Consider the following 27,865-nt stretch of genomic DNA (forward strand, 5'->3'; position numbering starts at 1 on the left):
ACACTAAGTACTGGAGATGTTTCTTTGTTCAGTGGACTAAGTACTGGAGGTATTTCTTTGTTCAGTGAAATAAGTCCTGGGGGTGTTTCTTTGTTCAGTGAACTAAATAATGGAGGTGATCCTTTGTTCAGTGAACTAAATACTGGAGGTGATTCTTTGTTCAGTACATTAAGTACAGGAGGTGTTTCTTGTTCAGTGGATAAGTCCTGGAGGTGTTTCTTTGTTCAGTGAACTAAATACTGGAAGTCATTCTTTGTTCAGTACAGCAAGTACTGGAGGTGTTTCTTTGTTCAGTGGACTAAGTCCTGGAGGTGTTTCTTTGTTCAGTGGACTAAGTACTGGAGGTATTTCTTTGTTCACTGAAATAAGTCCTGGAGGTGTTTCTTTGTTCAGTGAACTAAGTACTGGAGGTGTTTCTTTCTTTAGTGGACTAAGTACTGGAGATGTTTATATGTTCAGTTGACTAAGTCCCGGAGGTCTTTCTTTGTTCAGTACATTAAGTCCTGGAGATGTTTCTTTGTTCAGTGGACTAAGTACTGGAGGTGTTTCTTTCTTTAGTGGACTAAGTCTTGGGGGTGTTTCTTGTTCAGTGGACTAAGTCCTGGAGGTGTTTCTTGTTCAGTGGACTAAGTACTGGAGGTGTTTCCTTGTTCAGTGGACTATGTCCTGGAGGTGTTTCTTTGTTCAGTGGACTAAGTCCTGGAGGTGTTTCTTGTTCAGTGGACTAAGTATTGGAGAAGTTTCTTGTTCAGTGGACTAAGTACTGGAGGTGTTTCCTTGTTCAGTGGACTATGTCCTGGAGGTGTTTCTTTGTTCAATACAGTAAGTCCTGGAGGTGTTTCTTTGTTCAGAGGACTAAGTACTGAAGGTGTTTCTTTGTTCAGTGGACTATGTCCTGGAGGTGTTTCTTTGTTCAGTGGGCTATGTCCTGGAGGTGTTTCTTTGTTCACTGGACTAAGTACTGGAGGTGTTTCTTTGTTCAGTGAACTAAATACTGGAGGTATTTCTTTGTTTTAGCGAAATAAGTCCTGGAGGTGTTTCTTTGTTCAGTGAACTAAATACTGGAGGTGTTTCTTTGTTCAGTACACTAAGTACTGGAGGTGTTTCATTGTTTAGTGGACTATGTCATGGAGGTGTGTCTTTGTTCAGTGGACTATGTCCTGGAGGTGTTTCTTTGTTCAGTGAACTAAGTCCTGGAGGTGTGTCTTTGTTCAGTGGACTAAGTTCCGGAGGTGTTTCTTTGTTCAGTGAACTAAATACCGGACGTCATTCTTTGTTCAGTACAGCAAGTACCGGAGGTGTTTCTTCGTTCAGTTTACTAAGTCCTGGGGGTGATTCTTTGTTCAGTGGACTAAGTCCTGGAGGTGTTTCTTTGTTCAGTGAACTAAGTCCTGGAGGTGTGTCTTTGTTCAGTGGACTAAGTACCGGAGGTGATTCTTTGTTCAGTACATTAAGTACAGGAGGTGTTTCTTGTTCAGTGGATAAGTCCTGGAGGTGTTTCTTTGTTCAGTGAACTAAATACTGGAGGTCTTTCTTTGTTCAGTACATTAAGTACAGGAGGTGTTTCTTGTTCAGTGGATAAGTCCTGGAGGTGTTTCTTTGTTCAGTGAACTAAGTCCTGGAGGTGTTTCTTTGTTCAGTGAACTAATTTCCTGGGGGTGTCTCTTTGTTCAGTGAACTAAGTACTGGAGATGTTTCTTTGTTCAGTCGACTATGTCCCGGAGGTCTTTCTTTGTTAAGTACATTAAGTACAGGAGGTGTTTCTTTGTTCAGTGGACTAAGTACTAGAGATGTTTCTTTGTTCAGTGGGCTATGTCCTGGAGGTCTTTCTTTGTTCAGTGGACTAAGTACTGGCGGTATTTCTTTGTTCACTGAAATAAGTCCTGGAGGTGTTTCTTTGTTCAGTGAACTAAATACTGGAGGTGATTCTTTGTTCAGTACATTAAGTACAGGAGGTGTTTCTTGTTCAGTGGACTAAGTACTGGAGGTGTTTCGTTGTTCAGTGGACTAAGTCCTGGAGGTGTTTCTTTTTTCAGTACAGTAAGTACTGGAGGTGTTTCTTTGTTCAGTGGACTAATTACTGGAGGTGTTTCTTTCTTTAGTGGACTAAGTACTGGAGATGTTTATATGTTCAGTTGACTAAGTCCCGGAGGTCTTTCTTTGTTCAGTACATTAAGTCCTGGAGATGTTTCTTTGTTCAGTGGACTAAGTACTGGAGGTGTTTCTTTCTTTAGTGGACTAAATACTGGAGGTATTTCTTTGTTTTAGCGAAATAAGTCCTGGAGGTGTTTCTTTGTTCAGTGAACTAAATACTGGAGGTGTTTCTTTGTTCAGTACACTAAGTACTGGAGGTGTTTCATTGTTTAGTGGACTATGTCATGGAGGTGTGTCTTTGTTCAGTGGACTATGTCCTGGAGGTGTTTCTTTGTTCAGTGAACTAAGTCCTGGAGGTGTGTCTTTGTTCAGTGGACTAAGTTCCGGAGGTGTTTCTTTGTTCAGTGAACTAAATACCGGACGTCATTCTTTGTTCAGTACAGCAAGTACCGGAGGTGTTTCTTCGTTCAGTTTACTAAGTCCTGGGGGTGATTCTTTGTTCAGTGGACTAAGTCCTGGAGGTGTTTCTTTGTTCAGTGAACTAAGTCCTGGAGGTGTGTCTTTGTTCAGTGGACTAAGTACCGGAGGTGATTCTTTGTTCAGTACATTAAGTACAGGAGGTGTTTCTTGTTCAGTGGATAAGTCCTGGAGGTGTTTCTTTGTTCAGTGAACTAAATACTGGAGGTCTTTCTTTGTTCAGTACATTAAGTACAGGAGGTGTTTCTTGTTCAGTGGATAAGTCCTGGAGGTGTTTCTTTGTTCAGTGAACTAAGTCCTGGAGGTGTTTCTTTGTTCAGTGAACTAATTTCCTGGGGGTGTCTCTTTGTTCAGTGAACTAAGTACTGGAGATGTTTCTTTGTTCAGTCGACTATGTCCCGGAGGTCTTTCTTTGTTACGTACATTAAGTACAGGAGGTGTTTCTTTGTTCAGTGGACTAAGTACTAGAGATGTTTCTTTGTTCAGTGGGCTATGTCCTGGAGGTCTTTCTTTGTTCAGTGGACTAAGTACTGGCGGTATTTCTTTGTTCACTGAAATAAGTCCTGGAGGTGTTTCTTTGTTCAGTGAACTAAATACTGGAGGTGATTCTTTGTTCAGTACATTAAGTACAGGAGGTGTTTCTTGTTCAGTGGACTAAGTACTGGAGGTGTTTCGTTGTTCAGTGGACTAAGTCCTGGAGGTGTTTCTTTTTTCAGTACAGTAAGTACTGGAGGTGTTTCTTTGTTCAGTGGACTAATTACTGGAGGTGTTTCTTTCTTTAGTGGACTAAGTACTGGAGATGTTTATATGTTCAGTTGACTAAGTCCCGGAGGTCTTTCTTTGTTCAGTACATTAAGTCCTGGAGATGTTTCTTTGTTCAGTGGACTAAGTACTGGAGGTGTTTCTTTCTTTAGTGGACTAAGTCCTGGAGGTGTTTCTTGTTCAGTGGACTAAGTCCTGGAGGTGTTTCTTTTTCAGTGGACTAAGTACTGGAGGTGTTTCCTTGTTCAGTGGACTATGTCCTGGAGGTGTTTCTTTGTTCAGTGGACTAAGTCCTGGGGGTGTTTCTTTGTTCAGTACAATAAGTACTGGAGGTGTTTCTTTGTTCAGTTGACTATGTCCTGGAGGTGTTTCTTTATTCAGTGGACCAAGTCCTGCAGGTGTCATATCAACAAAGGGTACAATTTGAGGGCAATTTAGTGTTCTCTTTTGCCCCTCTGAGAGGCTAAAGTGAAGGAACATAACGTTGTGGGGAGGTTGAAGAGAGCTGTTCATAAATGACGTGACTGAGTGAAGCCTATACAGAGCTATGTCGAGCCAGAGCGATGGGGAGGGGGAGTGGTCTCAGCCATGCTGGGCTACAATAAAAGAGACCTCATATCTGAGGAGTCCAAACTGTCCTGTAGCACCACCGGTGGCTGCTGTTCCAGGGTTACTGGCACATCTCATAAAAGAAAGAAAATAAAGAAAATAAAGAAAACAAACAAAGAGCTTTTGATTCTGATTCCTTTGTTACCTTGCTCATTAGTGTGATTTTTATTTTTGCATTTCCAGTGAAGAGGCCCCTTGGTGTGAAAATAAAGAAAGAGAAAATGATCACCATGCATTGCACCGTTTTTCTTTTCCTGACCCTGGCCAGCAGTGTGTACAGCGAGACCAACAGCCCTGCTACTCCACCAGCCTACACAGCAGGTAAGATTATGCGTGTGTGTGTGTGTGTGTGTGTGTGTGTGTGTGTGTGTGTGTGTGTGTGTGTGTGTGTGTGTGTGTGTGTGTGTGTGTGTGTGTGTGTGTGTGTGTGTGTGTGTGTGTGTGTGTGTGTGTGTGTGTGTGTGTGTGTGTGTGTGTGTGTGTGTGTGTGTGTGTGTGTGTGTGGGTGCAGGGGTGTGTATGTAGTGGCTGAACATGTGTGTGTGCTATGGGGCCTCAGTAAAGTGGTACCATAGACTTATAACAGCAGCGTAATTGTAGTGGTTGGTAATAGAAGCCTCTCTGGGCTGTCATACTCAGTCTGACTCACCATGCTGGCCACTGGCTGAGCATAAATCAGCCTGTCACTCACAAGGCCTCACTGTCCACACATCACAATCTACTCGTTTTACACTGCATATTTGGACAAAACTATTATTTTCAGAATTTAAATGTGGACCAAACCCTCCTTTTTACTCTGAAAATTAGTCACTGTTTCCATTGTAGTTCAAAATATTATTATTAGTATACCTTTATTTCAACAAGGAACAAAGACTGAGGCCAAGGTCTCTTTTACAGCTGGGCCCTGCGTATACATGTTTACACATACAGTTTAGGTACAATGAATTAAAAAAACTAAACATTACAAACAAAACGATCACAGATAACACAAAAACAATACAGCAACAGATTACATTTACACTTAGGTTATTCTAAAAACAGCACAAGAACTTGCATTACCCAAAGCAGTTGCAAGCAATAAAAAAATATAAATGCTCCAATAAATGTTTGAAATGAGCAAGGGGGACAAGAGTCTCAAGTTTAAGTTTAGTCTGCAGGCTATTCCATAGGCAAGGAGCGTAACAGGAAAAGGCAGCCATACCCAACTCTGTGGAAATCGCACGGGCCTCAAGTGTAATCCATGTTTGAGACCTGGTTTTAGGAATTCTAATTCTAATATTGATGAGTGATGATAAATAAGAAGGTAGCTTATTCAGAAGTGCTTTATAGACAAACACGAGAGCATGTTGTTCTCGTCTCATGGACAGCGAAGTCCAACCCACATTTTGATATTAAACACAGTGGTGAGTTCTGTAGCTAGCACCCGTAATAAACCTAAGTGCGATATGATAAGTAGTATCCAGCGATTTAAGTGTTGATGCCGTAGCATGAATGTAAATAATATCCCCATAATCCATAACAGACATAAAAGTAGCTTGCACAATTTGTCTTCTATTTGTAGAGGACAAACATGTCCTCTTTCTATAGAGGAAGTCTAGCTTGATTTTGAGACGTTTACAAAGTTCGTCAATATGCATTTTAAAAATGGACTTATAGGTCAGAATTTGTCAAAATTGTGTTCTGATAAACTGCAGCTACGTGCTTTTTATGTCTACAATCAGACCACTTGTTCTTTTCTTTCCCACACTGCATTCCTATTAGGAGGGAGTGAGAACGGGGAAATTGGAACAGCACTTTTTCAGACAGCACCTGCTCCAGCTACATCCTTAAGTATTATTTTAAATAGCACCTGTAGCTTAAATCAAATACTGTGGGATATCTTACTGCCAAATGCAATAGTCACATATCACTAGAAACACATTGGTCTAGCTCAAACCAGAGTCTCAATGGACAAGGTTAAGAGTAGTATGAAATGTAATTCCTTCAGTCTGTCAGGCTGACTCAGGGGATTTGAGCAGTAGCACGGCAGACAGAGAAACACGGCCAAGTAGGAAAAATGCACTTTCTCAGAATCTGTAGATGAGATGCTGTCCTGTCTGTGCAAAAGTTTGTTCTACTCATGTGGGCTGATGATGTCAGAAATGTGTGTGTGTGTGTGTGTGTGTGTGTGTGTGTGTGTGTGTGTGTGTGTGTGTGTGTGTGTGTGTGTGTGTGTGTGTGTGTGTGTGTGTGTGTGTGTGTGTGTGTGTGTGTGTGTGTGTGTGTGTGTGTGTGTGTGTGTGTGTGTGTGTGTGTGTGTGTGTGTGTGTGTGTGTGTGTGTGTGTGTAGCCCCATGATGTCATAACCTTGGCTCTGGCCGGCACCCAGTCCAAATCTATACAGTAGATCTTTATTCTAACACTATGGAAAAAAAGCCTTAATGTACACTTATGCCAGGGGCATTGCCTCCTCCACTGACTCACCCAGGCCTCTGAGCCTGTGGGAATCCTTAGTGGTACATGCACAGGGTTAAGATTAAAAGCCACAGTAAAACATATAGAGCTGAACTCTAGCCAAATGACTCTCCCTTTCCCACTGAGGTAATGGTCTGTTAACTCTGGAGATTTTGGGGGGCTGGTGCTTAGACAGGACTGGGGATTGGACAGGGCTGGGGTTTGGATAGGGCTGGGGCTTGGACAGGGCTGGGGATTGGACAGACCTGGGGCTTGGACAGAGCTGGGGCTTGGACAGGACTGGGGATTGGACAGAGCTAGGGCTTGGACAGGGCTGGGGCTTGGACAGACCTGGGGCTTGGACAGACCTGGGGCTTGGACAGAGATGGGGCTTGGACAGAGATGGGGCTTAGACAGAGCTAGGGCTTGGACAGGGCTGGGGCTTGGACAGGGCTGGGGCTTGGACAGAGCTGGGGCTTGGACAGAGCTGGGGCTTGGACAGGGCTGGGGATTGGACAGAGCTGGGGCTTGGACAGAGCTGGGGCTTGGACAGGGCCGGGCATTGGACAGGACCGGGGATTGGACTTAAGTAGGGTTTGGTTGGAACTGGGCCTGGGATGGGACTTATACAGGGTTGGGGGTGAGGTTGTGGCTTTGACATCATTCTCTATGAGGAAATATCAAGCATTTTTAAATGGTCTATTTGAGATACAAGTTTGAGCTGTTTTTTAATAAATGTTTTATTTATGCTTTGGCCACAAATACCAGTATAGGATGAGACAACAACATTATTTGGGTATGAGTTAAGAGAATATTAACTTTTAAACGGGAGCTTTTCACTGAACAATTACTTTAAGACAGGCCTGATTTATAAGGCGATGGCAACAGCCAAGAAGTCATGGTGACATCATAGTACCATTCCCAGAGTATGTGTGTGTTTAAGAGAGTTGAGGTGTGTGCATGTGTGTGCATGTGTTCGTACACACCTGTGTCCGTGTATATGAGAGTGAGTGCACGTTTTTTGGGCACGTGCGGGGGGGGGGTGTAGGCGTGTACCTTGGTCACAGCTGCCTGTTAACTAGATCTCCCTGTTGACTCAGGAGCATAGCTGCAGAGCTGCAGGATGTTGTAAAGGATAGCATGTCTAGCTGGTCGGGGTGGGTGTGGTTTTACACTGGATGACACACATGTAGTTACAGCTGTGTAACATACTCTCTGTATACATACTGTTGCTCCTTCAATGTCTCAAATACCACAGTAAAACTAAGTTAATGAACAGTAGGTTAGGATAACATTATGAAGTGCCTGTAGACTCTAAAAATGTATGTCACATGGCAACGTTGGACCATTATGATGTTACTGTCAATTTATTACTCTCTCAGATACAGCTGTTTTCAATCACTCAGTACTATAACATTTTACGGAGTGAGAGAGAATTGTATATGATCGTAAAATGGCAGTAGGTCATGGCTTCCACGGTACTTTTTATTGTCATGCACATGTGGTCATTTACTTATTCTCTTTCCTCTTTTTCATTCAACCCCCACCCTCAAAACCCTTAGTTCTAAGGGCCCGGGGCTGGGTTTCTACTAAGCTAACATGTTGATGGTCATACCCAGATCATTGAACTATTTCATTTAACATTTTTGGACCCCTATAGGTACAAAAAATAAATGAGAAAAACCTATTTGATGAAGCATTGAATTTGGCCTTATTGCTGTTAGCCCCGTAGAAACACACTGAAGATGGAGCAGACAGAGAAGGACGATGTCTTACGAGTTCCAATATAGTGACATTTATCATGTTTATCTTAACTTTTTTTTGTACAGTAAGTTCATACTATTACCACATATGACTGCGAAGCACTTCTGGACATCAGATTGCCAGTTACTAATCCTTGATTTCAACTTCAACAAGAGTCTTCTGTCATAGAGACTTGAAAGCTGCTATATTATATGTCTTACTGCTGAAAAGTGGCTGGATGATGAAGCTATGCAAGTAGTACTCAGTGGATTCTCCATCCAGTGGCAGGATCGGTCGGTAGATTTAGGGAAATCGAAAGGAGAATAAGTGTGTTTTTTAAAATAAATAACAACTGGTGTGCTACTTCCAGTGCAAAGTAAATCTCTAGCTTTGGCTCACCTGATACCATCCTACTGCAACAACCCTCACACGGCAGCCCCTCAGGGGTGTGTGCTTAGTCCCCTACTGTACTCCTTGTTCACCAACAACTGTGTGGTCGCACACAACTCCAACACCATCATCAAGTTTGCTGATAACACAATGTTGATAGGCCTGATCATCGATGGCGATTAGTCAACCTACAGAGAGGAGGTCAGAGATTTAGCGGTGTGGTGCCAGGACAACAACGTCTCCCTCAACGTCAGTAAGACCAAAGAGCTGATCGTGGACTATATGAGAAAGTAGCCTCCCGAGTGGCGCAGAGGTCTAAGGCACTGCAGTGATTGAGGCGTCACTACAGATCCTGGTTTGATCCCGGTCTGTGTAGCAGCTGGCCTAGACCGAGTGGCCCATAAGGTGACGTACAATTGACCCAGCGTCATCCAGGTCATGGGAAGGTTGGTGCCTCTTTAATTTGCTCTAAATCTCTCTACATCTGTCTCTTCCTCTATTTGAGAGATGAGAGAGGCCTGTAATTTTCATCATAGGTACACTACAACTATGACAGACAAAATGAGAAAAAAAATCCAGAAAATCACATTGTAGGATTTTTTATGAATTTATTTGCAAATTATGGTGGAAATAAGTATTTGGTCAATAACAAAAGTTTATCTCAATACTTTGTTATATATCCTTTGTTGGCAATGACAGAGGTGTTTTGTAAGTCTTCACAAGGTTTTCACACACTGTCGCTGGTATTTTGGCCCATTCCTCCATGCAGATCTCCTCTAGAGCAGTGATGTTTTGGACCCACTGGATTTGTAAATTATAAGTGAAAGAATCTGTCTGTAAACAATTGTTGGAAAAATTACTTGTGTTATGCACAGTAGATGTCCTAACCGACTTGCCAAAACTATAGTTTGTTGACAAGAAATTTGTGGAGTGGTTGAAATACGAGTTTTAATGACTCCAACCTAAGTGTATGTAAACTTCCGACTTCAACTGTATCTACCTCAAGTACCTCATACCTCTTCACATTGATCTGTTTTTGTACTTGTATATAGCTCCATTCTTGTGTATTTTATTTTATTCATATTTTATTCCTCTTACTCAGCATGGAAAAGTTTGTAAGCAAGAATTTCACTATAAAGTCTACACCAGTTGTATTCGGTGCAAGTGATAAATACAATTTGATTTGAATAACAGATTCATACATGGAAAGAAAGATGTGTGTCGTAGAGAAAAACAGAGAACACCATCATATTCGTGAGAGTCTCGTCTTTCCATCGAGGGGCCATATTAATTTGTACAATTCAGATGTTTTTTGGAGAAGACCAAAAGGTGCTGTAGCTCTGCCATCTCCCACAGACAGATTTCGATTAGTAAATAAGTGGGGGGGAAATGGTTGGTAATGCTTTCATGAAATGTTTGTATATGTTACATTGACATTTTAGTCATTGAGCAGATGCTCTTATCAAAAGCGACTTAAAGGAACAATAAGGGTTACGTGCTTTGCTCAAGGGCACGTTGACAGATTTCCATTACTTGCCCAATGCTCTTAACTGCTTGGCTACCTGCCACCCCAATTAGGGGGAACCCTTGACCCCAAACAAATAGCCATGTGTAAATAAGCTAAGACTTGATAAACACTGAGTATACAAAATATTAGGAACACCTTCCTGATATTGAGTTGCACCCGCTTTTCCCCTCAGAACAGCCTCAATTCGATGGGGCATTGACTCTACCACGTGTCGAAGGTGGTCCACAGGGACGCTGGGGTCATGCACGCCTGGTGCTTTTGATGAGGAGCCATTGTGTCATTCTATAGCAGAAGTGGGATAAACTCTTTGGCGTGCGTTTGGTGGGTAATGAGGGGAGGGGTGAAGGAAAGAGTGGTTGGATTTAGGGCTATAGGGGAAGATTAAATGTGTAAGGCAGCCCCACTACTAATCATTAAATCAGTCTACAGGATAGCTTGCAACTGATCATGTACAGTATAGGCCATGCTAGTAAATCCAGCCACGCGTCGACTATATGCTCTGTGTGCATAGAAGAATTGGGTTGAGGTGGGAAACAGGGGTGGAGGAAGAGGGGTGGGGGTGGGGAGATGACTGAACCGGGAGGCAGTTAACCTGGAGTGCCTGGTAGTGATTCTTGCATCCATGTTGAAAAGTATTTTCCCATTGAAGAGCCAGTAGAACCGTTTTCAAGTCATGGCTTTGGTATGGCTCAAAAAGCCCACGGTTGTATGACTCTCTGAGTGAGCCTTCGCCAGACAGATGTGGAACAGAACCCGAGAGAGATACAAAAGAGGAAGAAAAATAGAGGAAGAGACAGATGTAGGGAGATTTAGAGCAAATTAAAGAGGCACCAGGAGATAGTCAGGCACAGAAGGAGAGGGAGGAAGGGATAGTGGCTAGGATGCCACTGGGGACACCAGTTAGTACTGACATAATTTGATCTATCACTCAAAAAGGGATTTAGTTTTTACCAAATGCTGCCGATTATTTCTCCAGACAGATTCTGCTCAAAGGGAAGGGGATGTGAAAAGTCTGCTTTGCATCAAATCAAAGTTTATTGGTCGTGTACACAGTTTGGCAGATGTATAGCAACAATGCAGCAATATCTAGCGATACAATAACAATACACACCTAATCCAAAAGTTAATCCAAAAAGAACAAGAAATTAAGAGCTATCAGAACGAGGTTGGTGGAATGAAAATGTTTGTGGCACCTTAATTGGGGAGAACTAAGTGGAATGGTAGTTAATACATCAAACACATGGTTTGCATGGTTTCCATCTGTCTGATGTCATTCCATTTGCTCCATTCCAGCCATTATCATGAGCTGTCCTCCCCTCAGCATCCTCCACTACAGCAATATCAGAACAAGCAATGTCAGCAGAGGTGTGATACCCATAGGCGGCACAGGGGCATGTGCCAGCAGATTTGTCCTGTTTAAAAATATATATACACCAAGCGTACAAAACCTTAAGGACACCATGACATAGATTACCCAGGTGAATCCAGGTGAAAGCTATGATCCCTTATTGATGTCACTTGTTAAATCCACTTCAATCAGTGTAGATAAAGGGGAGGAGGCAGTTAGAGAGATTTTGAAGCTTTGAGCCAGTCGAGACATTGTGTATGTGTGCCATTCAAGGGGTGAACGGGCAAGAAACAATATTTAAGTGCCATTGAACGAGGTATGGCAGTGGGTGCCAGGCACACCGGTTTGTGTAAAGAACTGCAACGCTGCTGGGTTTTTCACACAACAGTTTCCAGTGTGTATCAAAAATGGTCCACCACCCAAAGGACATCCAGACAACTTGACATAACTGTGGGAAGTATTGAAGTCAACATGGGCCAGCATGTGTAACGCGTTTGATACCTTGTAGTCCATGCCCCGACAAATTGAGGTTGTTCTGAGGGCAAAAGAGGGGGTTCCTTGGCTGAGATGGGAGAACCTGCCATGAGAACAACAGTCTCTACAGCAATAAACCAATCTGGGCTTTATGGGAGAGAGGCCAGAAGGAAGGCACTTTGGCCTAAATGAAAAGCACTATGTCTGGAGTAAACCAGACACATCTCATCACCCGTCTAACACCATCAGTACCGTAAAGCATGGTGGTGGCAACATCATGATATGGGGATGCTTTTAAGGAGCAGGGACTGGGAGGCGGGTAAGGATAGAAGGAACAATTAATGGAGCCAAATACAGGCAAATCCTTGATGAGAACTTGATTCAGAGTGCCAACGACGTGAGACTTGGGCAAAGATTTATGTTCCAACAGGACAATGACCCCAAGCATACAGCCAAAGCAACGCTGGAAGGCTTCAGAACAAGAATGTGAAAGTCCTTGAGTGGCCCAGCCAAAGCTGACTTGAATCCCACTGAAAATCTCCCCCATCTAATTTAACAGAGCTTGAGAAAAGCTGCGAGGAATAATGTGAGGAAATCCCCAAATCCAGATGTACAAAACTGATACAGACATACCCAAGCTGTAATTGCCGCCAAAGGTGCTTTGACAAAGTATTGACTCAGGGATGTAAATGAGATATTTCTGTATTTCCTTTTCAATACATTTTCAAAAATGTCTAAAAACATGTTTTCACTTTGTCATTATGGGGTGTTCAGATGGTTAAGAAAAAATATATTTAATATATTTTGAATTCAGGCCGTAAACAACAAAATGTGGAATAAATCAAAATATATGACACGAGTCATTTTTCCAATAATTGTTTACAAACAGATTATTTTACTTACCCTGTATCACAATTTCAGAGGGTTAGACGTTTACATACACTAAGTTGACTGTGCCTTTAAACAGCTTGGAAAGTTCCAGAAAATGATGCCATGTGTTCAGAAGCTTCCGATAGGCTAATTGACATCATTTGAGTCAATTGGAGGTGTACCTGTGGATGTATTTCAATGCCTAACTTCAAACTCAGTGCCTCTTTGCTTGACATCATGGGAAAATCCAAATAAATCAGTCAAGGTCTAGTTCATCCTTGGAAGCAATTTCCAAATGCCTGAAGGTACCATGTTCATCTGTCCAAACAATAATACGCAAGAATAAACACCATGGGACCACGCAGCTGTCATACCGCTCAGGAAGGAGACGCGTTCTGTCTCCCAGAGATGAACATACTTTGGTGCGAAAAGTGCAAACCAATCCCAGAACAGCAGCAAAGGACCTTGTAAAGATGCTGGAGGAAACCGGTACAAAAGTATCTATATCCACAGTAAAACGAGTCCTATATCTACATAACCTGAAAGGCCACTCAGCAAGGAAGAAGCCACTGCTCCAAAACAGCCATAAAAAAGCCAGACTACAGTTTGCAACTGCACATGGTGCTGAAGATCATAGTTTTTGAAGAAATGTCCTCTGGTCTGATGAAACAAAAATAGAACTGTAGAACTGAGGATTGCAAGCTGAAGAACACCCTCCCAACCGTGAAGCACGGGGGTGGCAGCATCATGTTGTGGGGGTTCTTTGCTGCAGGAGGGACTGGTGCACTTCACAAAATAGATGGCGTCATGAGAAAGGAAAAGTCAGGAAGTTAAAGCTTGGTCTCAAATGGGTCTTCCAAATGGACAATGACCCCAAGCATACTTCTAAAGTTGTGGCGAAATGGCTTAAGGACAACAAAGTCAAGGTATTGGAGTGGCCATCACAAAGCCCTGACCTCAATCCCATAGAAAATGTGTGGGCAGAACAGATAAAGCGTGTGCGAGCAAGGAGGCCTACCAACCTGACTCAGTTACACCAGCTCTGTCAGGAGGAATGGGCCAAAATTCACCCAACTTATTGTGGGAAGCTTGTGGAAGGCTACCTGAAACATTTTACCCAAGTTAAACAATTTAAAGGCAATGATACCAAATACTAATTGAGTGTATGTAAACTTCTGACCCACTGGGAATGTGATGAAAGAAGTAAAAGCTGAAATAAATAATTATTTCTGCTATTGTTCTGACATTTCACATTCTTAAAATAAAGTGTTGATCCTAACTGACCTAAGGCAGGGAAAGTTTATTAGGATTATAAGTCAGAAACTTTGAAAAACTGAGTTTAAATGTATTTGGCTAATGTATGTAAACTTCAGACTTCAACTCTATCTTTGGCTGGCGAGTGTATTTAAGAAGAGGCTGATGTGTGGTGACCATTGACTGCTCTGACTGGCCCGGGGTGCTGTATTTCCTGGGAATCTTGCCAAGGCTTTATTGATTGGGGCAACACCAATGGTGAGGGGGTCATGGACCAAGTGCATCCATCATGTCTTGGCATGGGCTGAGAGAGATGTGTGTAGGCAACCACTAGGTGGAATCCCCACAAAGCACCACTCTCATGCAGACTTAACAGAGGTCAGGGAGATTGTGGGAACTCACATGGAGTGACTAATAGCACCTACTTCTCTGAACTGAAGGGTAGCATGACTAATTGCACCTACCTATCTGAATTGAAGGGTGGCATGACTAATAGCACCTACCCCTCTGAACTGAAAGGTGGCGTGACTAATAGCACCTAACTCTCTGAACTGAAGGGTAGCCTTATTAGGAGGGAGGCCGGGAAGGAGGGAGGGAAGGAGGGAATAGTTGTCACCTTTTTCTGTAAACTGATGAATGGAAGACTTTGGTTCCTGCCCTGGTGGGATGCCCAACTTTTTTTTACATAAGTCAACTGGGCCGGATGAAAGATAAACATTTAATCTCGGGGGTTAATGAGTAATAAACTAGCATTTGATAACTGCCAGAGCTGGCGGTGATATACAGTTTGGTAACTGCCAGAGCTGGCGGTGGTATACAGTTTGGTAACTGCCAGAGCTGGCGGTGGTATACAGTTTGGTAACTGCCAGAGCAGCAGGTTGTATACAGTTTGGTAGCTGCCAGAGCTGGTGGTATTATACAGTTTGGTGAAAGCCAGAGCTGGCAGTGGTATACAGTTTGATAACTGCCAGAGCTGGTGGTATTATACAGTTTGGTGAAAGCCAGAGCTGGCGGTGGTATATCAATCAAATTCAATCAAATCAAATTTATTTATATAGCCCTTCGTACATCAGCTAATATCACAAAGTGCTGTACAGAAACCCAGCATAAAACCCCAAACAACAAGCAATGCAGGTGTAGAAGCACGGTGGCTAGGAAAAACTCCCTAGAAAGGCCAAAACCTAGGAAGAAACCTAGAGAGGAACCAGGCTATGTGGGGTGGCCAGTCCTCTTCTGGCTGTGCCGGGTGGAGATTATAACAGAACATGGCCAAGATGGTCAAATGTTCATAAATGACCAGCATGGTCGAATAATAATGAGGCAGAACAGTTGAAACCGGAGCAGCAGCACGGCCAGGTGGACTGGGGACAGCAAGGAGTCATCATGTCAGGTAGTCCTGGGGCATGATCCTAGGGCTCAGGTCCACCGAGAGAGAGAAAGAAAGAGAGAAGGAGAGAATTAGAGAATGCACACTTAGATTCACACAGGACACCGAATAGGACAGGAGAAGTACTCCAGATATAACAAACTGACCCTAGCCCCCAGACACATAAATTACTGCAGCATAAATACTGGAGGCTGAGACAGGAGGGGTCAGGAGACACTGTGGCCCCATCCGAGGACACCCCCAGACAGGGCCAAACAGGAAGGATATAACCCCACCCACTTTGCCAAAGCACAGCCCCCACACCACTAGAGGGATATCTTCAACCACCAACTTACCATCCTGAGACAAGGCTGAGTATAGCCCACAAAGATCTCCGCCATGGCACAACCAAAGGGGGGGGCGCCAACCTAGACAGGATGACCACACCAGTGAATCAACCCACTCAGGTGACGCTGTATACCACTGCCAGCGGTATACAGTTTGGTAACTGCCAGAGCTGGCGGTGGTATACAGTTTGGTAACTGCCAGATCTGGCGGTGGTATAGAGTTTGGTAACTGCCAGAGCAGCAGGTTGTATACAGTTTGGTAGCTGCCAGAGCTGGTGGTATTATACAGTTTGGTGAAAGCCAGAGCTGGCAGTGGTATACAGTTTGGTGAAAGCCAGAGAAGCAGGTGGTATACAGTTTGGTGAAAGCCAGAGAAGCAGGTGGTATACAGTTTGGTGAACGCCAGAGCAGCAGGTGGTATACAGTTTGGTGAACGCCAGAGCAGCAGGTGGTATACAGTTTGGTGAAAGCCAGTGGCTGGTGATTTGCTCCAGAGGCGGGAGACTGGCTGGTGCCCCAAAGTGGAATCTAATCAGGACTAGAGGCCCACTTTAATGATAGAGCTTACTGGATCCAACAGAAAGGTGTGTGTGTGTGTGTGTGTGTGTGTGTGTGTGTGTGTGTGTGTGTGTGTGTGTGTGTGTGTGTGTGTGTGTGTGTGTGTGTGTGTGTGTGTGTGTGTGTGTGTGTGTGTGTGTGTGTGTGTGTGTGTGTGTGTGTGTGTGTGTGTGTGCGTGTGCGTGTGTGTGTGTGTGTTTCTGTGCATATGTTTTATAACACACAGACACCATAAATTATTCAAATAATAAGCCTACAGTATATTGTGTGACCCAATTGTGTAACAAGCAATATGTTACTTACTGCAAGACCCAGATTGTGCTAAGGAATCCTTGGTGACAGTCAGTTTCACGCTGGTACACCCCTACCACAAGACACTGTACAGATAAGCTTATACAGTAAAGTCCATTTAAACTGCCCCCCATTCCCGTACTCAACCACTAGTGCCAGGAACATGGAAAATTGCTCTGCAAATTATAGCAAGGGACAGAGCCATGCCACAATGGGAAAGAGGTTTTGAGACAAACAGTCTGAAGTTCCCATAGCTATATTAACATTGTTCAACTCCAAGCCACAGTCATTATGGGTTTTAAAAAGTGGTTTATAGGCAATGTAGAGAGGTGCATTTTTCAGAGATCCTTTAATACTTTTTTGCTTGCCAACCACATGCAAAGCCACAATTCTTGTGGGCCATCTTTATTCTGGTACACTTGAATGTCCTCGAAGGTCAATCATTAATACATATGCATGAACCCATTACTCTCTCAAAACATTACCAGACATGTCAGTCTGCTTTTTGGAAGCGGTCCTTTCTGAACTGACACCAGTAATTAATACATTGTTCAGTATTCTACCCTGTTGTCCTGATGCCTTCTTGAATCTTAACACACTCTACATCTTCTCTTGTCTTTCACAGAGACTGAACTAGGTGATCAGAACCGGGTGTTTGCCAGCCGTGGCTCCAACGTCACTCTACCATGCCGGCTCCACCGCCAGCATGGGATGTCCTTCGGCAGCGTGGGCATGAGAATCAAGTGGACCAAGCTGTCTGCAGACGAGTCTCTGGAGGAGGATGTGCTAGTGTCCATGGGCTTCCACAAAAAGAGCTACGACAGCTTCCAGGGTCGCGTCCACCTGCAGGAAGCCGACGATGACGACGCCTCGCTGGTCCTTAGCGACGTGTCACTAGATGACGTTGGAAAGTTCCGTTGTGAGGTCATTGATGGCATTGATGATGTCATCCATGAGGTTACCTTGGAGGTGCAAGGTAGTGTAGGCTACAGCGATGGTAAATCCTTCTCTCTTTACTTCTGCCTCCGGCTCTGCGATGGGCATCATCTCATCACATCATCCCACATTTCCTCATCACCCCCCACCATTTTATCTTGTCTTCTTTGTCTTTATGTTGTGGTTATACTTTACCCTGTAAATAGAGAGGAGTTTTTCAAGACCAAGTAGCCTGACCTGCAAGAGAAAAAAGTATTTAGCATTTTAGCAGACACTCTTATCAAGAGTGACTTACAGGAGCAATTAGTGTTAAGTGCCTTGCGCAAGGGCACATCGGCATATATATTTTTTTACCTAGTCGGCTCTGGGATTTGAACCAGCGACCATTCGGTTACTAACCCAACGCTCTTAAGCCGCGCTAGTCCTACCCATGAACTACTGTCTGGTGGAAATGAATGGTTTAAAGACCAGAGCCAATAAATCTCTTTCCCGGACTGGCTGTTCCCTTATTTTCAACACCTCACCACCACATTATTGATTTCTTTGCAGAGAGAAAAAAGACGAAAGAGCTGACATCTTTTGTTCATTTATTCAGATCTTGTGATGAATACATTCACGCAGTCTAACACTGCAGTAAACTAAAACACATTTTCCAACTGAACTAATACCTCTCCACATCTATCCAGACATCCTCATTACTTATACCATTCGTATAATGATGAAATGAGTCCTGTTCTTCCTTTTAATATGTGGCACAAATACAAACACATGGCAAATTATCTATCGGTAAAAGTAAGTCAGCCTAAATGCATTCAATACTATTATATGGTCCGCGTTCCTATTTGGGCCAAGACCGCCAAGAACGCCTGAGCAGATTTGGGTCTTGGGTAACATATGACAATCCAGCACTCAGGTACTTAGGATACGATGGGATGCAGGGTTTTGTAACAGATGTAACTACAGATCGGGGTCTGGTCTACTTAGTTCATTGACTGTACATGAACCAGATAAAATGAGGGAGTGGAATGTCTCTCTTCCTCTTACATCTCTGACACAAAGAACATTAATGAAGGCTGAAGAAGTGATGTTGAGGTCAAATTCTGTGCTCTCTAAGAACATGTCAACAATCACTAAAGCCTGATGATAACCACCTTCCCCTCAGGATTTTCACATTTATAAGGGATTACATTTGGGTGGAGGCCGGACAAATAAAATATTTAACAGGACAATAGAGGAGTGGACCAGCAAAGTCTGAGTCAAAGGAATTACTTCCATGACAAAACCATCACACTCAAGGTGCTGTTTTACAGCTGTTAATTACATAACTGAACCACCCAATGATTGACACCAGAAGTTCCATTTGTACTGTGTATTATAGTGCATTCAGGTTGTTTTGGCCTATCATACTTACATACATACTTACATACATACTTACATACATACTTACATACATACTTACATACATAGATCTTAATCTGAGCCAGTTTGCTACAGCAGGAAAATAATCCTGCAGCAACAGGAAATGTGAATTATTATGTGGATTATAATTAATAGACATTTTTGTAGGAGTTGACACATTTTTCGTAAGGGTATATCAAGTCTGAAATTTCAAAGAAGAAAGTACAAACTTCAGAGGCCTTTTAAACCTCAAATACACTACACGTTTTAGATTTCCTGCAATGCAGGAAATATCTCAAGCCACAGGGAGATCAAATCAAGGTCATGCATCTGTAGCTTGGCAGTTGCAGCCTAATTAAAACATGAACAGCTTGTTTGGTAAAAGAGCAGAGATCACACCTAGCTTGCGTGAGATGAATCTCCCTTCCCTGCTGAGGGGCAGACAGCCACGAAGTTAGATAGTTAGGGAAGTCTGGAGATTCTCTGTCTCTCTGGAGACGGCTGCTCTTTTAACACTCACCAGGAGCCAAACGACCAAGAAGAGTAATGGCTTACACTCACTAACATATACTATCAGATCGTATGTCAGAAACCCCCATTCCCTCATGACTGGTCCGGTCTAGACCCAGGACCACACACATTCTTCATCCCACTGAATGTCTGGGTCTGTAAACCAACAGTAGGAGGAGTGTGTTAAACATAAATCCTAAATCCTTTGTTCCATACACTTCCTGAAACTGGAATTACAAACACGGTGCCACTGGTTTAAAAGGTATAATGGTCAGCTTTAGAATCATATTCCTCACCTCAGTATGTAATCATGTTTTATGTGTATCTGTATGTTTACGGTATATTTATATCTACTGTATGCACAGTTGAAGTCGGAAGTTTATATACACTTAGGTTGGAGTTATACACTCCACAAATTTCTTGTTAACAAATTATAGTTTTGCCAAGTCGGTTAGGACATCTACGTTGTGCATGACATGAGTAATTGTTCCAGCAATTGTTTACAGACAGATTATTTCACTTATTTCACTGTATCACAATTCAAGTGGGTCAGAAGTTTACACACACTAAGATGACTGTGCCTGGCTTTAGAAAATTCTGATGGGCTAATCAACTAAATTTGAGTCAATTGGAGGTGTACCTGTGGCTGTACTTCAATGCCTACTTTCAAACTCAGTGCATCTTTGCTTGACATCATGGGAAAATCAAAAGAAATCCGCCAAGACCTCAGAAACAAATTGGAGACCTCCACAAGTCTGGTTCATCCTTGGGAGCAATTTCCAAATGCCTAACGGTACAAATTAATCTGTACAAACAATAGTACGCAAGTATAAACACCATGGGACCTTCATACAACCTTCATACCGCTCAGGAAGGAGACGCGTTCTATCTCCTAGAGATGAACGTACTTTGTTGCGAAATATAGCGAATCAATCCCAAAACAACAGCAAAGGACCTTGTGATGATGCTGGAGGAAACAGTACAAAAGTATCAGAATTTTTTTTTGAACTGTTTGGACATAATATTGTTATGTTTGAAGGAAAAAGGGGGAGGATTGCAAGCTGAAGAACAACATCCTAATCATGAAGCATGGGGGTGGCAGCATCATGTTTGGGGGTGCTTTGCTGCAGGAGGGACTGGTGCACTTCTCAAAATAGATGGCAAGGTAAATTATGTGGATATTTTGAAGCAACATCTCAAGACATCAGTCAGGAAATTAAAGCTTGGTCGCAAATGGGTCTTCCAAGTGGACAATGACCCCAAGCATACTTCCAAGTTTGTGACAAAAGGGCTTAAGGACAACAAAGTTAAGGTATTAGAGTGGCCATCACAAAGCCCTGACCTCAATCCTATAGCAATTTGTGGGCAGAACTGAAAAAGCGTGTGCGAGCAAGGAGGCCTACAAACATGACTCAGTTACACCAGCTCTGTCTTGAGGAATGGACCAACATTCACCCAACTTATTGCGGGAAGCTTGTGGAAGGCTACCCCGAAACGTTTGACCCAAGTTAAACCATTTAAAGGCAATGCTACCAAATAGTAATTGAGTGTTTGTAAACTTCTGACCCACTGGGAATGTGATGAAAGAAATAAAAGCTGAAATAAATAATTCTCTCTACTATTATTCTGACATTTCACATTTGTAAAATAAGGTGTTGATCCTAACTGACCTAAAACAGGGAATTTTTAATTATGCACTGGGTTTCTGTCCACTGTAGTGATTACATTAAAGGATACATTCAAAATAGTACATGTCATAAAAAGGATAAAAAAATATTTTCCACCTTGTTAAAAGAGAACAATTAATCTTATATTATACAATGGGGGGTCTAATCCTGGATGCTGATTGGTTAAAACCGCGTTCCAACTAGTGTCTATTCGTCAAGTTACCACCAGGCTAAAGCTGTGACCTTAAAATGCCTATTTACTGTTCCATCTGACTGCGCAATCTACTGTTTCATCAGACCAGCCAGGCAATTTATGAAGTTAATCTCCACTCTAAAAGGCATTTAGACATTATCTCCCATTTCTTTTAGACTAGCATTTGGTTTTCAACAGCGGAGATTTGTATAAACCTTACTGTCTGTCTCTCTCCAAAATTTGCAACGTTGTTTCAATCCTAAAATCCGGATGAGACAGACAGGCTGGTAGCTTTATTCAGCCAGTCGAAATCATGAATCAGCAATATTTTTATGGATATAAACAAAGAATTGTCAATATGAAAATACGAAACGCAGCTTGTTTGCTGTCATTTCAGTTTCAGTTTGAAGTGATTGTGTTTGCTGTGTAGTTGGCTAGCACTTCCGGCGAGAAAGCAAATGTTCTATGCCATGCGATATTGTGCATCATTAGCTCATTGTTATGGATAGATCCCCCCAAAACTCACTAGAACACAAATGCAGCTACTTTGCTGGTTTTCTGGCTGCACTCTTTGTCATGACTGTGTTAGCCGAAATTGGCTAGCTGGCAAGCAAGGGATAAGAACGTTAACAGCCATCATGACAACGGAACATTTAGAACGACTGGGTCATGTCCATAGATTAAGAACAAAATTCAATTAATCAAAATATTTTTTTCATCAATAATTATTTGAATATGTTATTAACCTGTTGTATAAACGTGATAATGCCCTCGAAGCCAGTTGTTGGGAGAATATATTGGCACAGTTTGCCGGGCCCTCAACGAAACAACCCCCTTGTCAATATATCCTCCAAACACCGGCTTCGAGAGCATTTTCACTTAATCCCAACTCCTTTCTCATTCCCAGGTGTGGTGTTCCCTTACTCTCCACGGCTGGGCCGATACAACCTCAACTTCCACGATGCAGAGCAGGCTTGCTTGGACCAGGACTCTGTGGTGGCCTCCTTTGACCAGCTCTACGAGGCCTGGAGGAGTGGCATGGACTGGTGCAATGCCGGCTGGCTGAACGATGGGTCCGTGCAGTACCCCGTCACCAAACCTAGAGGGCCCTGTGGAGGTGCCAACGCCAGGGCGGGCCTGAGGAACTACGGCCAGCGTGAAAAGTCCAAGAGCCACTATGATGTCTTCTGCTTCACCTCTGGCCTCAAGGGTGAGTTGGTGTTTCCTTTGTGTGGTTGTTTTCCTGTTGATCATTAAAAATGCAGTGTGTTATGTATCATTGAGACACAATTATTCAAGTAGCAGAAATAGATGGACATACATTGCAGTAGGGCAGAGTTCATCAACATAGCTAATAGACCTTTTTGTAAAGTGAGGCAGAATATCCCCCAACCCAAATCCTCTGTTGACTTTTGGCTGACCTCAGGTCGTCTCTACTGGCTGGTGCAACCTGACAAGCTGGCGTTCACAGAGGCTGTTCAGGCGTGCCAGGATGATGGGGCTGAGATCGCCAATGTGGCCCAGATGTACGCTGCCTGGAAGCTGAACGGTTATGACCGCTGCGACTCTGGCTGGCTGGCTGACGGCAGCGTCCGCTACCCCATCTCCAGACCCCGCAGGAACTGCAGCCCAACAGAGGCAGCCGTGCGCTTTGTGGGATTCCCTGACAAGAAGCAAAAGCTCTTTGGTGTCTACTGCTTCAAGGGCCAGCAGTGAAGAGGGAATGCCAGGACATAGCCCTGTGCACAAAACCAACTTAACCACCAAAGAAAAATAATGACAACAACACCAATAACACCAATACATGTCGGGAATTAATTCGCATGAACTAGCATGAGCTCATTACCTTACCAAAACTGTGCTCATTTTTTAATTCTTACAAACTATGAATATTGTAAAAACTAATTTTCATACTGCAATGACCTAAATATATTTTGTAAGCTGAAACAAGAGTTATTCCTCGTCATGCAATAACACAACACCATGGTTGAAATTGTGACAGAGACAAGGCCTGGATGAGTTACATCATCCTCGTTTGTTTTGTCCTCCACAAATTGAGTGTGTGAAGAAATAATGGTTGGAGCGTTTATGCTCTATTTGGCCAGGGAATGCTTTTGAAGTTTCAAAAAATGAAAAAAAATAGTCTGTGACAAAATGCATCAGGTCTAACTAACATGCATATCAAGCAATTTATGGACTAAATTTCATTAACATAATAACCACAGTTTGACTATAGAAGTTCTGTTTTCAGTAACACTTGCACAGTAATGCTGCCACAAACTACGACAGACAAAAAACAACAACAACAACTAAATCACATTTTAATCCCCATCTCAAGTGAATCTTCATCTAACATTTGACAAAGGAGATTCAAGTCAGCAAGCTAACTTTCCTGTATGTCCTGAAACGGTGAACCACACCCATAGAAAAACTGGTTCCAAAAGGGTTCTTTGGCTGTCCCCATAGGAGAACCCTTTTTGGTTCCAGGTAGAACCATTTTTAGTTCTAGGTAGAACTATTTTGTGTTCAATGTAGAACTCTATGGGGAAAGTGTTCTACGTGGAACTCAATAGGGTTCTTCCTGGAACCAAAAATTGATCTTCAAGGTGTTCTCCTATGGGACAGCTGAAGAACCATTTTAGGTTCTAGATAGTACCTTTTTTTCTAAGAGTGTATTGTTCCAAAGTTTAAAAAAGTTTCAGAAAAGTTTGTCTGCTAACTCATAGATCCTTGTCCCTTCTCTTTGCAAGTGTTACTGTAATAATGCATGTCTCTCCTCAACATCTAAATACTTCCCCCTCTTACTAAGAATCCTCCGGGGTGCTTTTCAACTTTATGAACTGTGATCCGATCTTTTAACAATTCTGTTTAAAGCATAGCATGACAGTCCCGGACTGCCACTCCTCTTCATAAATAGTTTAGATCAATAGATAATCATAAGTCATACTGAGCAATTATTGTAACTAATATAACCCGTTTTGTTATTCTTTACAAAGTGTTTGTATTGCCTTTTTCTAATGTTCTTTTTATGTCACTATGTGTCGCATATTGCTTTGTCAAATTGTTTTTTATAGTTTTTTTGTAACTCTTTTGAGAGAATCTTAATATGTACTCCCCACACTTGCCCCTCACCCAAACCTTACTTAGTGTACAGTATTATATTGGACAAAATTCTCAGATTGAAATCGCAACAATTCCTAAGTATAATTTCAGCTAAATTTCAGTGAAGGAAAAATCTCAACGTACTATAGTGTTGATTGTACGGCATCACATAAGAGGCATCCACTTTGAGAGTTTCCAATCTGATTTTTTTTAACAATGTTGAACAGTTTTTGTCTTCGAATCAATGAAACGCAGGGTCTGACTTAAATCCTGACTTGAAGAAGTTGGTCCAGTCCAGACTCGAAGAGCAAAAAAATCACAAAGTATTTGCTACCAATTTTAACTCAGACTTGAGATTAGCCTCTTCCGAGGTTAATTCTGGAATGATAATATCCAAGGGCAGTAACCAGATTAATTGTATATGCAGTGCATATAAAGTGGTAAATAAAGAGAGTGATTAGTAATACCACGTGACTTCTATGTCTCCATATTATGTTAAATGTTTTAGTGTTCCCTCAGCATTACAACACTAAAATGGACCCATTGGATAAGCAGGAGGTTGACAAATGAGATGTTTGTTACTGTAGCCATAACCATAGCCTAGTGGAGACAATATTGGTCAGTAAAACTGAATATACAAATGAAGGAGGTGATCTTTATTTTCTTTTTGTGTTGCATTTAGGCTTACCTTTCACTCACTCTCCTAGATGGCATTGACACAGTAGCATGTGGTTATTTGATTGAACCTGGTTTACTAACTGCAGTCACATAAAAATAAACCGATTTTTCTAAAGCATGATACACATAATTGGCATTTTTCACATTTGTGTTACCTTTTTATTCACACATCCCTTGGTGGAGGTGTTTTTTGTTTTCTAATGCCATTTACCATTTTGAACATAAGACAAAACTGAAAATAAAGACTTGGTAATCAACTTTTGACACTGACTTTTCCCCCTCCATTTAATGGTAGTTCTGTGTATTTCTGTTGTCGTTGGATCTGGACCAACATACATGGATTATGTTTCTACTTTCTATAAATGCCGAGATTGACATTGGTGCAGTAGAAAGCTGCTGGAAGGAGCAAAGGAGTTGGCAAATGAAGGGCACTCTCCTGTCTCCATGTTCTGTGTACAATGGTGTTTTATATTGAAAGTAAATTGCCTGCATAAGGCTTTAATATTGCATGTCAAACACTAGGGGTCCCCTCAGGGGTGCATGCTTAGTCCCTTCCTGTACTCGCGCATTCATGTGTGTGTGTGCGTCAGGGCAAAATCCTCTCCATGTTTCATGCTTGTTACTGATGTCCAGATTATGTTACATGGCAGAGGAAATGCCAAAGTAATGAATAAACGATGGACATGGAGCATTAGACTGAAACAGACCCTGAGAGTATCAGGATAATCCAGCGCACATTTCGTTTTCAAAAGGTTTCTCTTTTTTTCTAAAGAGGGAAGAAAGACTCCGATATCCCAGAGAAACCAGCCGAGAGAGTGTTCTTTTCCTGAGCTTATTAACGGGATGTCTGTTTCATGAGGAAGGTTGAAGGGTTTCTCTCCGTGGGACATCCAGCCAGAGGCCTGTAATGCTAATGACAGCTAGAGCAGCAATGTTCACAATAAGAACTGTACACAAACCTCAATCAATACAAAGATTGCATTCATCTACTCACTGTTATTGTATGTAATAATGGTGAATTGGTAATGGTGTTTCACACCATTGCATCATCGTAGATCAGGGCTCCCCAACTGGAGGTCTGTGGATGGTTTTATTTGGACCTCCAAGTTTTCTGAGAATTGATTTGTTTTTTTTAGGACTATATTTTACATTATTTTTTAAATGGTTTTATTTTTTATTGTTGGACATAAAATACTATACAAACACCAGGAAATCACATATGGAATTATTATATTTTGGGCAAATGTTTGAGCTTCTTACGGTCAATTTGGTCAGGAGCAAAGGAGTTGGCAAATGAAGGGCACTCTCCTGTCTCCATGTTCTGTGTACAATGGTGTTTTATATCGAAAGTAAATTGCCTGCATAAGGCTTTAATATTGCATGTGTATCAAACACTAGGATATAAATGTAGGAATTGATCTAAAAAAAAGGCTCCACTTACACTGCAAATGCCCATTCAGAAACCAGTTACAAATCAATATTTTGTGATATGAAAATGTCCAACCTTGGTTTAGATTTAATAATAGCCTATAAAGTGTGGAGGTGGTTTGTGTGAGCTATAAGACACTCAAGACCAGGCCTACAGGTAACCTGTCTAGATTACTATCGCCCCGTAGCACTCACGTCTGTAGCCATGAAATGCTTTGAAAGGCTGATCATGGCTCACATAAACACCATCATCCCAGACACCCTGGACCCACTCCAATTCGCACACCGCCCCGACAGATCAACAGATAACGCAATCTCTATTGCACTCCACACTGCCCTTTCTGGACAAAAGGAACACCTACATGAGAATGCTGTTCATTGGCTACAGCTCAGTATTCAACAATATAGTGCCCTCCAAGCTCATCGCTAAGCTAAGGACCCTGGGATAAAACATCTCCCTTTGCAACTGGATCTTGGACATGATACACAGGTGGTGAGGGTAGGCAACATCACCTTTGCCATGCTGACCCTCAAAAGGGGGCCCCTCAGTGGTGCATGTGTTATGCAGGTGAATGAGGACCCAAAAGCGACTTGGCGAAAACAGAGTCTTTAATCCAGTAAAGTAAATCTACAATCATAAAGCATAATTCCACTCGTAATGACGAGAACCGACTGGAGACTCGATCATAACTGCAGGTTGCCTCGGGAAGGCACTTGAACGTAGCAGACTCAGACACCTGCTCACCACGCAGCATCTGAGGGAAACACGACACGACAGGGCGATACACAGACACAGCACGGTGAACAATAGACAAGGATCCGACAGGGCAGGAACGGAAAACAAGGGGAGAAATAGGGACTCTAATCAGGGAAAAAGATATGGAACAGGTGTGGGAAGACTAAATGATTGATTAGGGGAATAGGAACAGCTGGGAGCAGGAACGGAACGATAGAGAGAAGAGAGAGAGGAAGGGAGAGAGAAAAAGGGGAACGAACCTAAAAAGACCAGCAGGGGGAAAACGAACAGAAGGAAAAGCAAAATGACAAGACAATCTAAGACAAAACATGACAGTACCCCCCCACTCACCGAGCGCCTCCTGGCGCTCTCGAGGAGGAACACTGGCGGCAACGGAGGAAATCATAGATCACAAACGGTCCAGCACGTCCCGAGAAAGAACCCAACTCCTCTCCTCAGGACCGTAACGGAAAAACGAAAAAAAAAGGGAAACTAGGGTACTACTCTAAAAAAAAAAAAAATGAGACACGGGTAGAGAACTGAAAGCTTTAGAGCAAACAGGACCAAACAGGCCAGGAGAGTAACAACTAGGGACAGACTGAGACACAGCAAGGGCAGGAACAAGAACAGGAGAGATGCGATGGCAGGGAACAGACTGAAACCCAGCAAGACC

At 42.6% G+C, this 27,865-nt stretch overlaps 1 protein-coding gene across 2 annotated transcripts; it reads left to right on the forward strand.

Annotated features, from left to right (window-relative positions):
- The first annotated feature begins 3,974 nt into the window (after positions 1-3,974).
- LOC124034593 (hyaluronan and proteoglycan link protein 1-like) lies at positions 3,975-25,292 on the forward strand. 2 transcript variants are annotated; one of them, XM_046347993.1, is made up of 4 exons: positions 3,975-4,263; positions 17,170-17,541; positions 22,156-22,458; positions 22,675-25,292. In XM_046347993.1, exons 1-4 carry the CDS (start codon positions 4,164-4,166, stop codon positions 22,962-22,964), a joined length of 1,065 nt encoding a protein of 354 aa, XP_046203949.1. In that variant the 5' UTR covers positions 3,975-4,163; the 3' UTR covers positions 22,965-25,292. The 2 variants fall into 2 exon arrangements, with proteins under 2 accessions (XP_046203949.1, XP_046203950.1); XM_046347994.1 differs by having other exon boundaries at positions 17,170-17,520.
- Positions 25,293-27,865: the final 2,573 nt, after the last annotated feature.

The sequence above is a fragment of the Oncorhynchus gorbuscha genome, linkage group LG04 (genome assembly GCF_021184085.1).
Source record: "Oncorhynchus gorbuscha isolate QuinsamMale2020 ecotype Even-year linkage group LG04, OgorEven_v1.0, whole genome shotgun sequence".
In the NCBI taxonomy this organism is placed as follows: domain Eukaryota; kingdom Metazoa; phylum Chordata; class Actinopteri; order Salmoniformes; family Salmonidae; genus Oncorhynchus; species Oncorhynchus gorbuscha.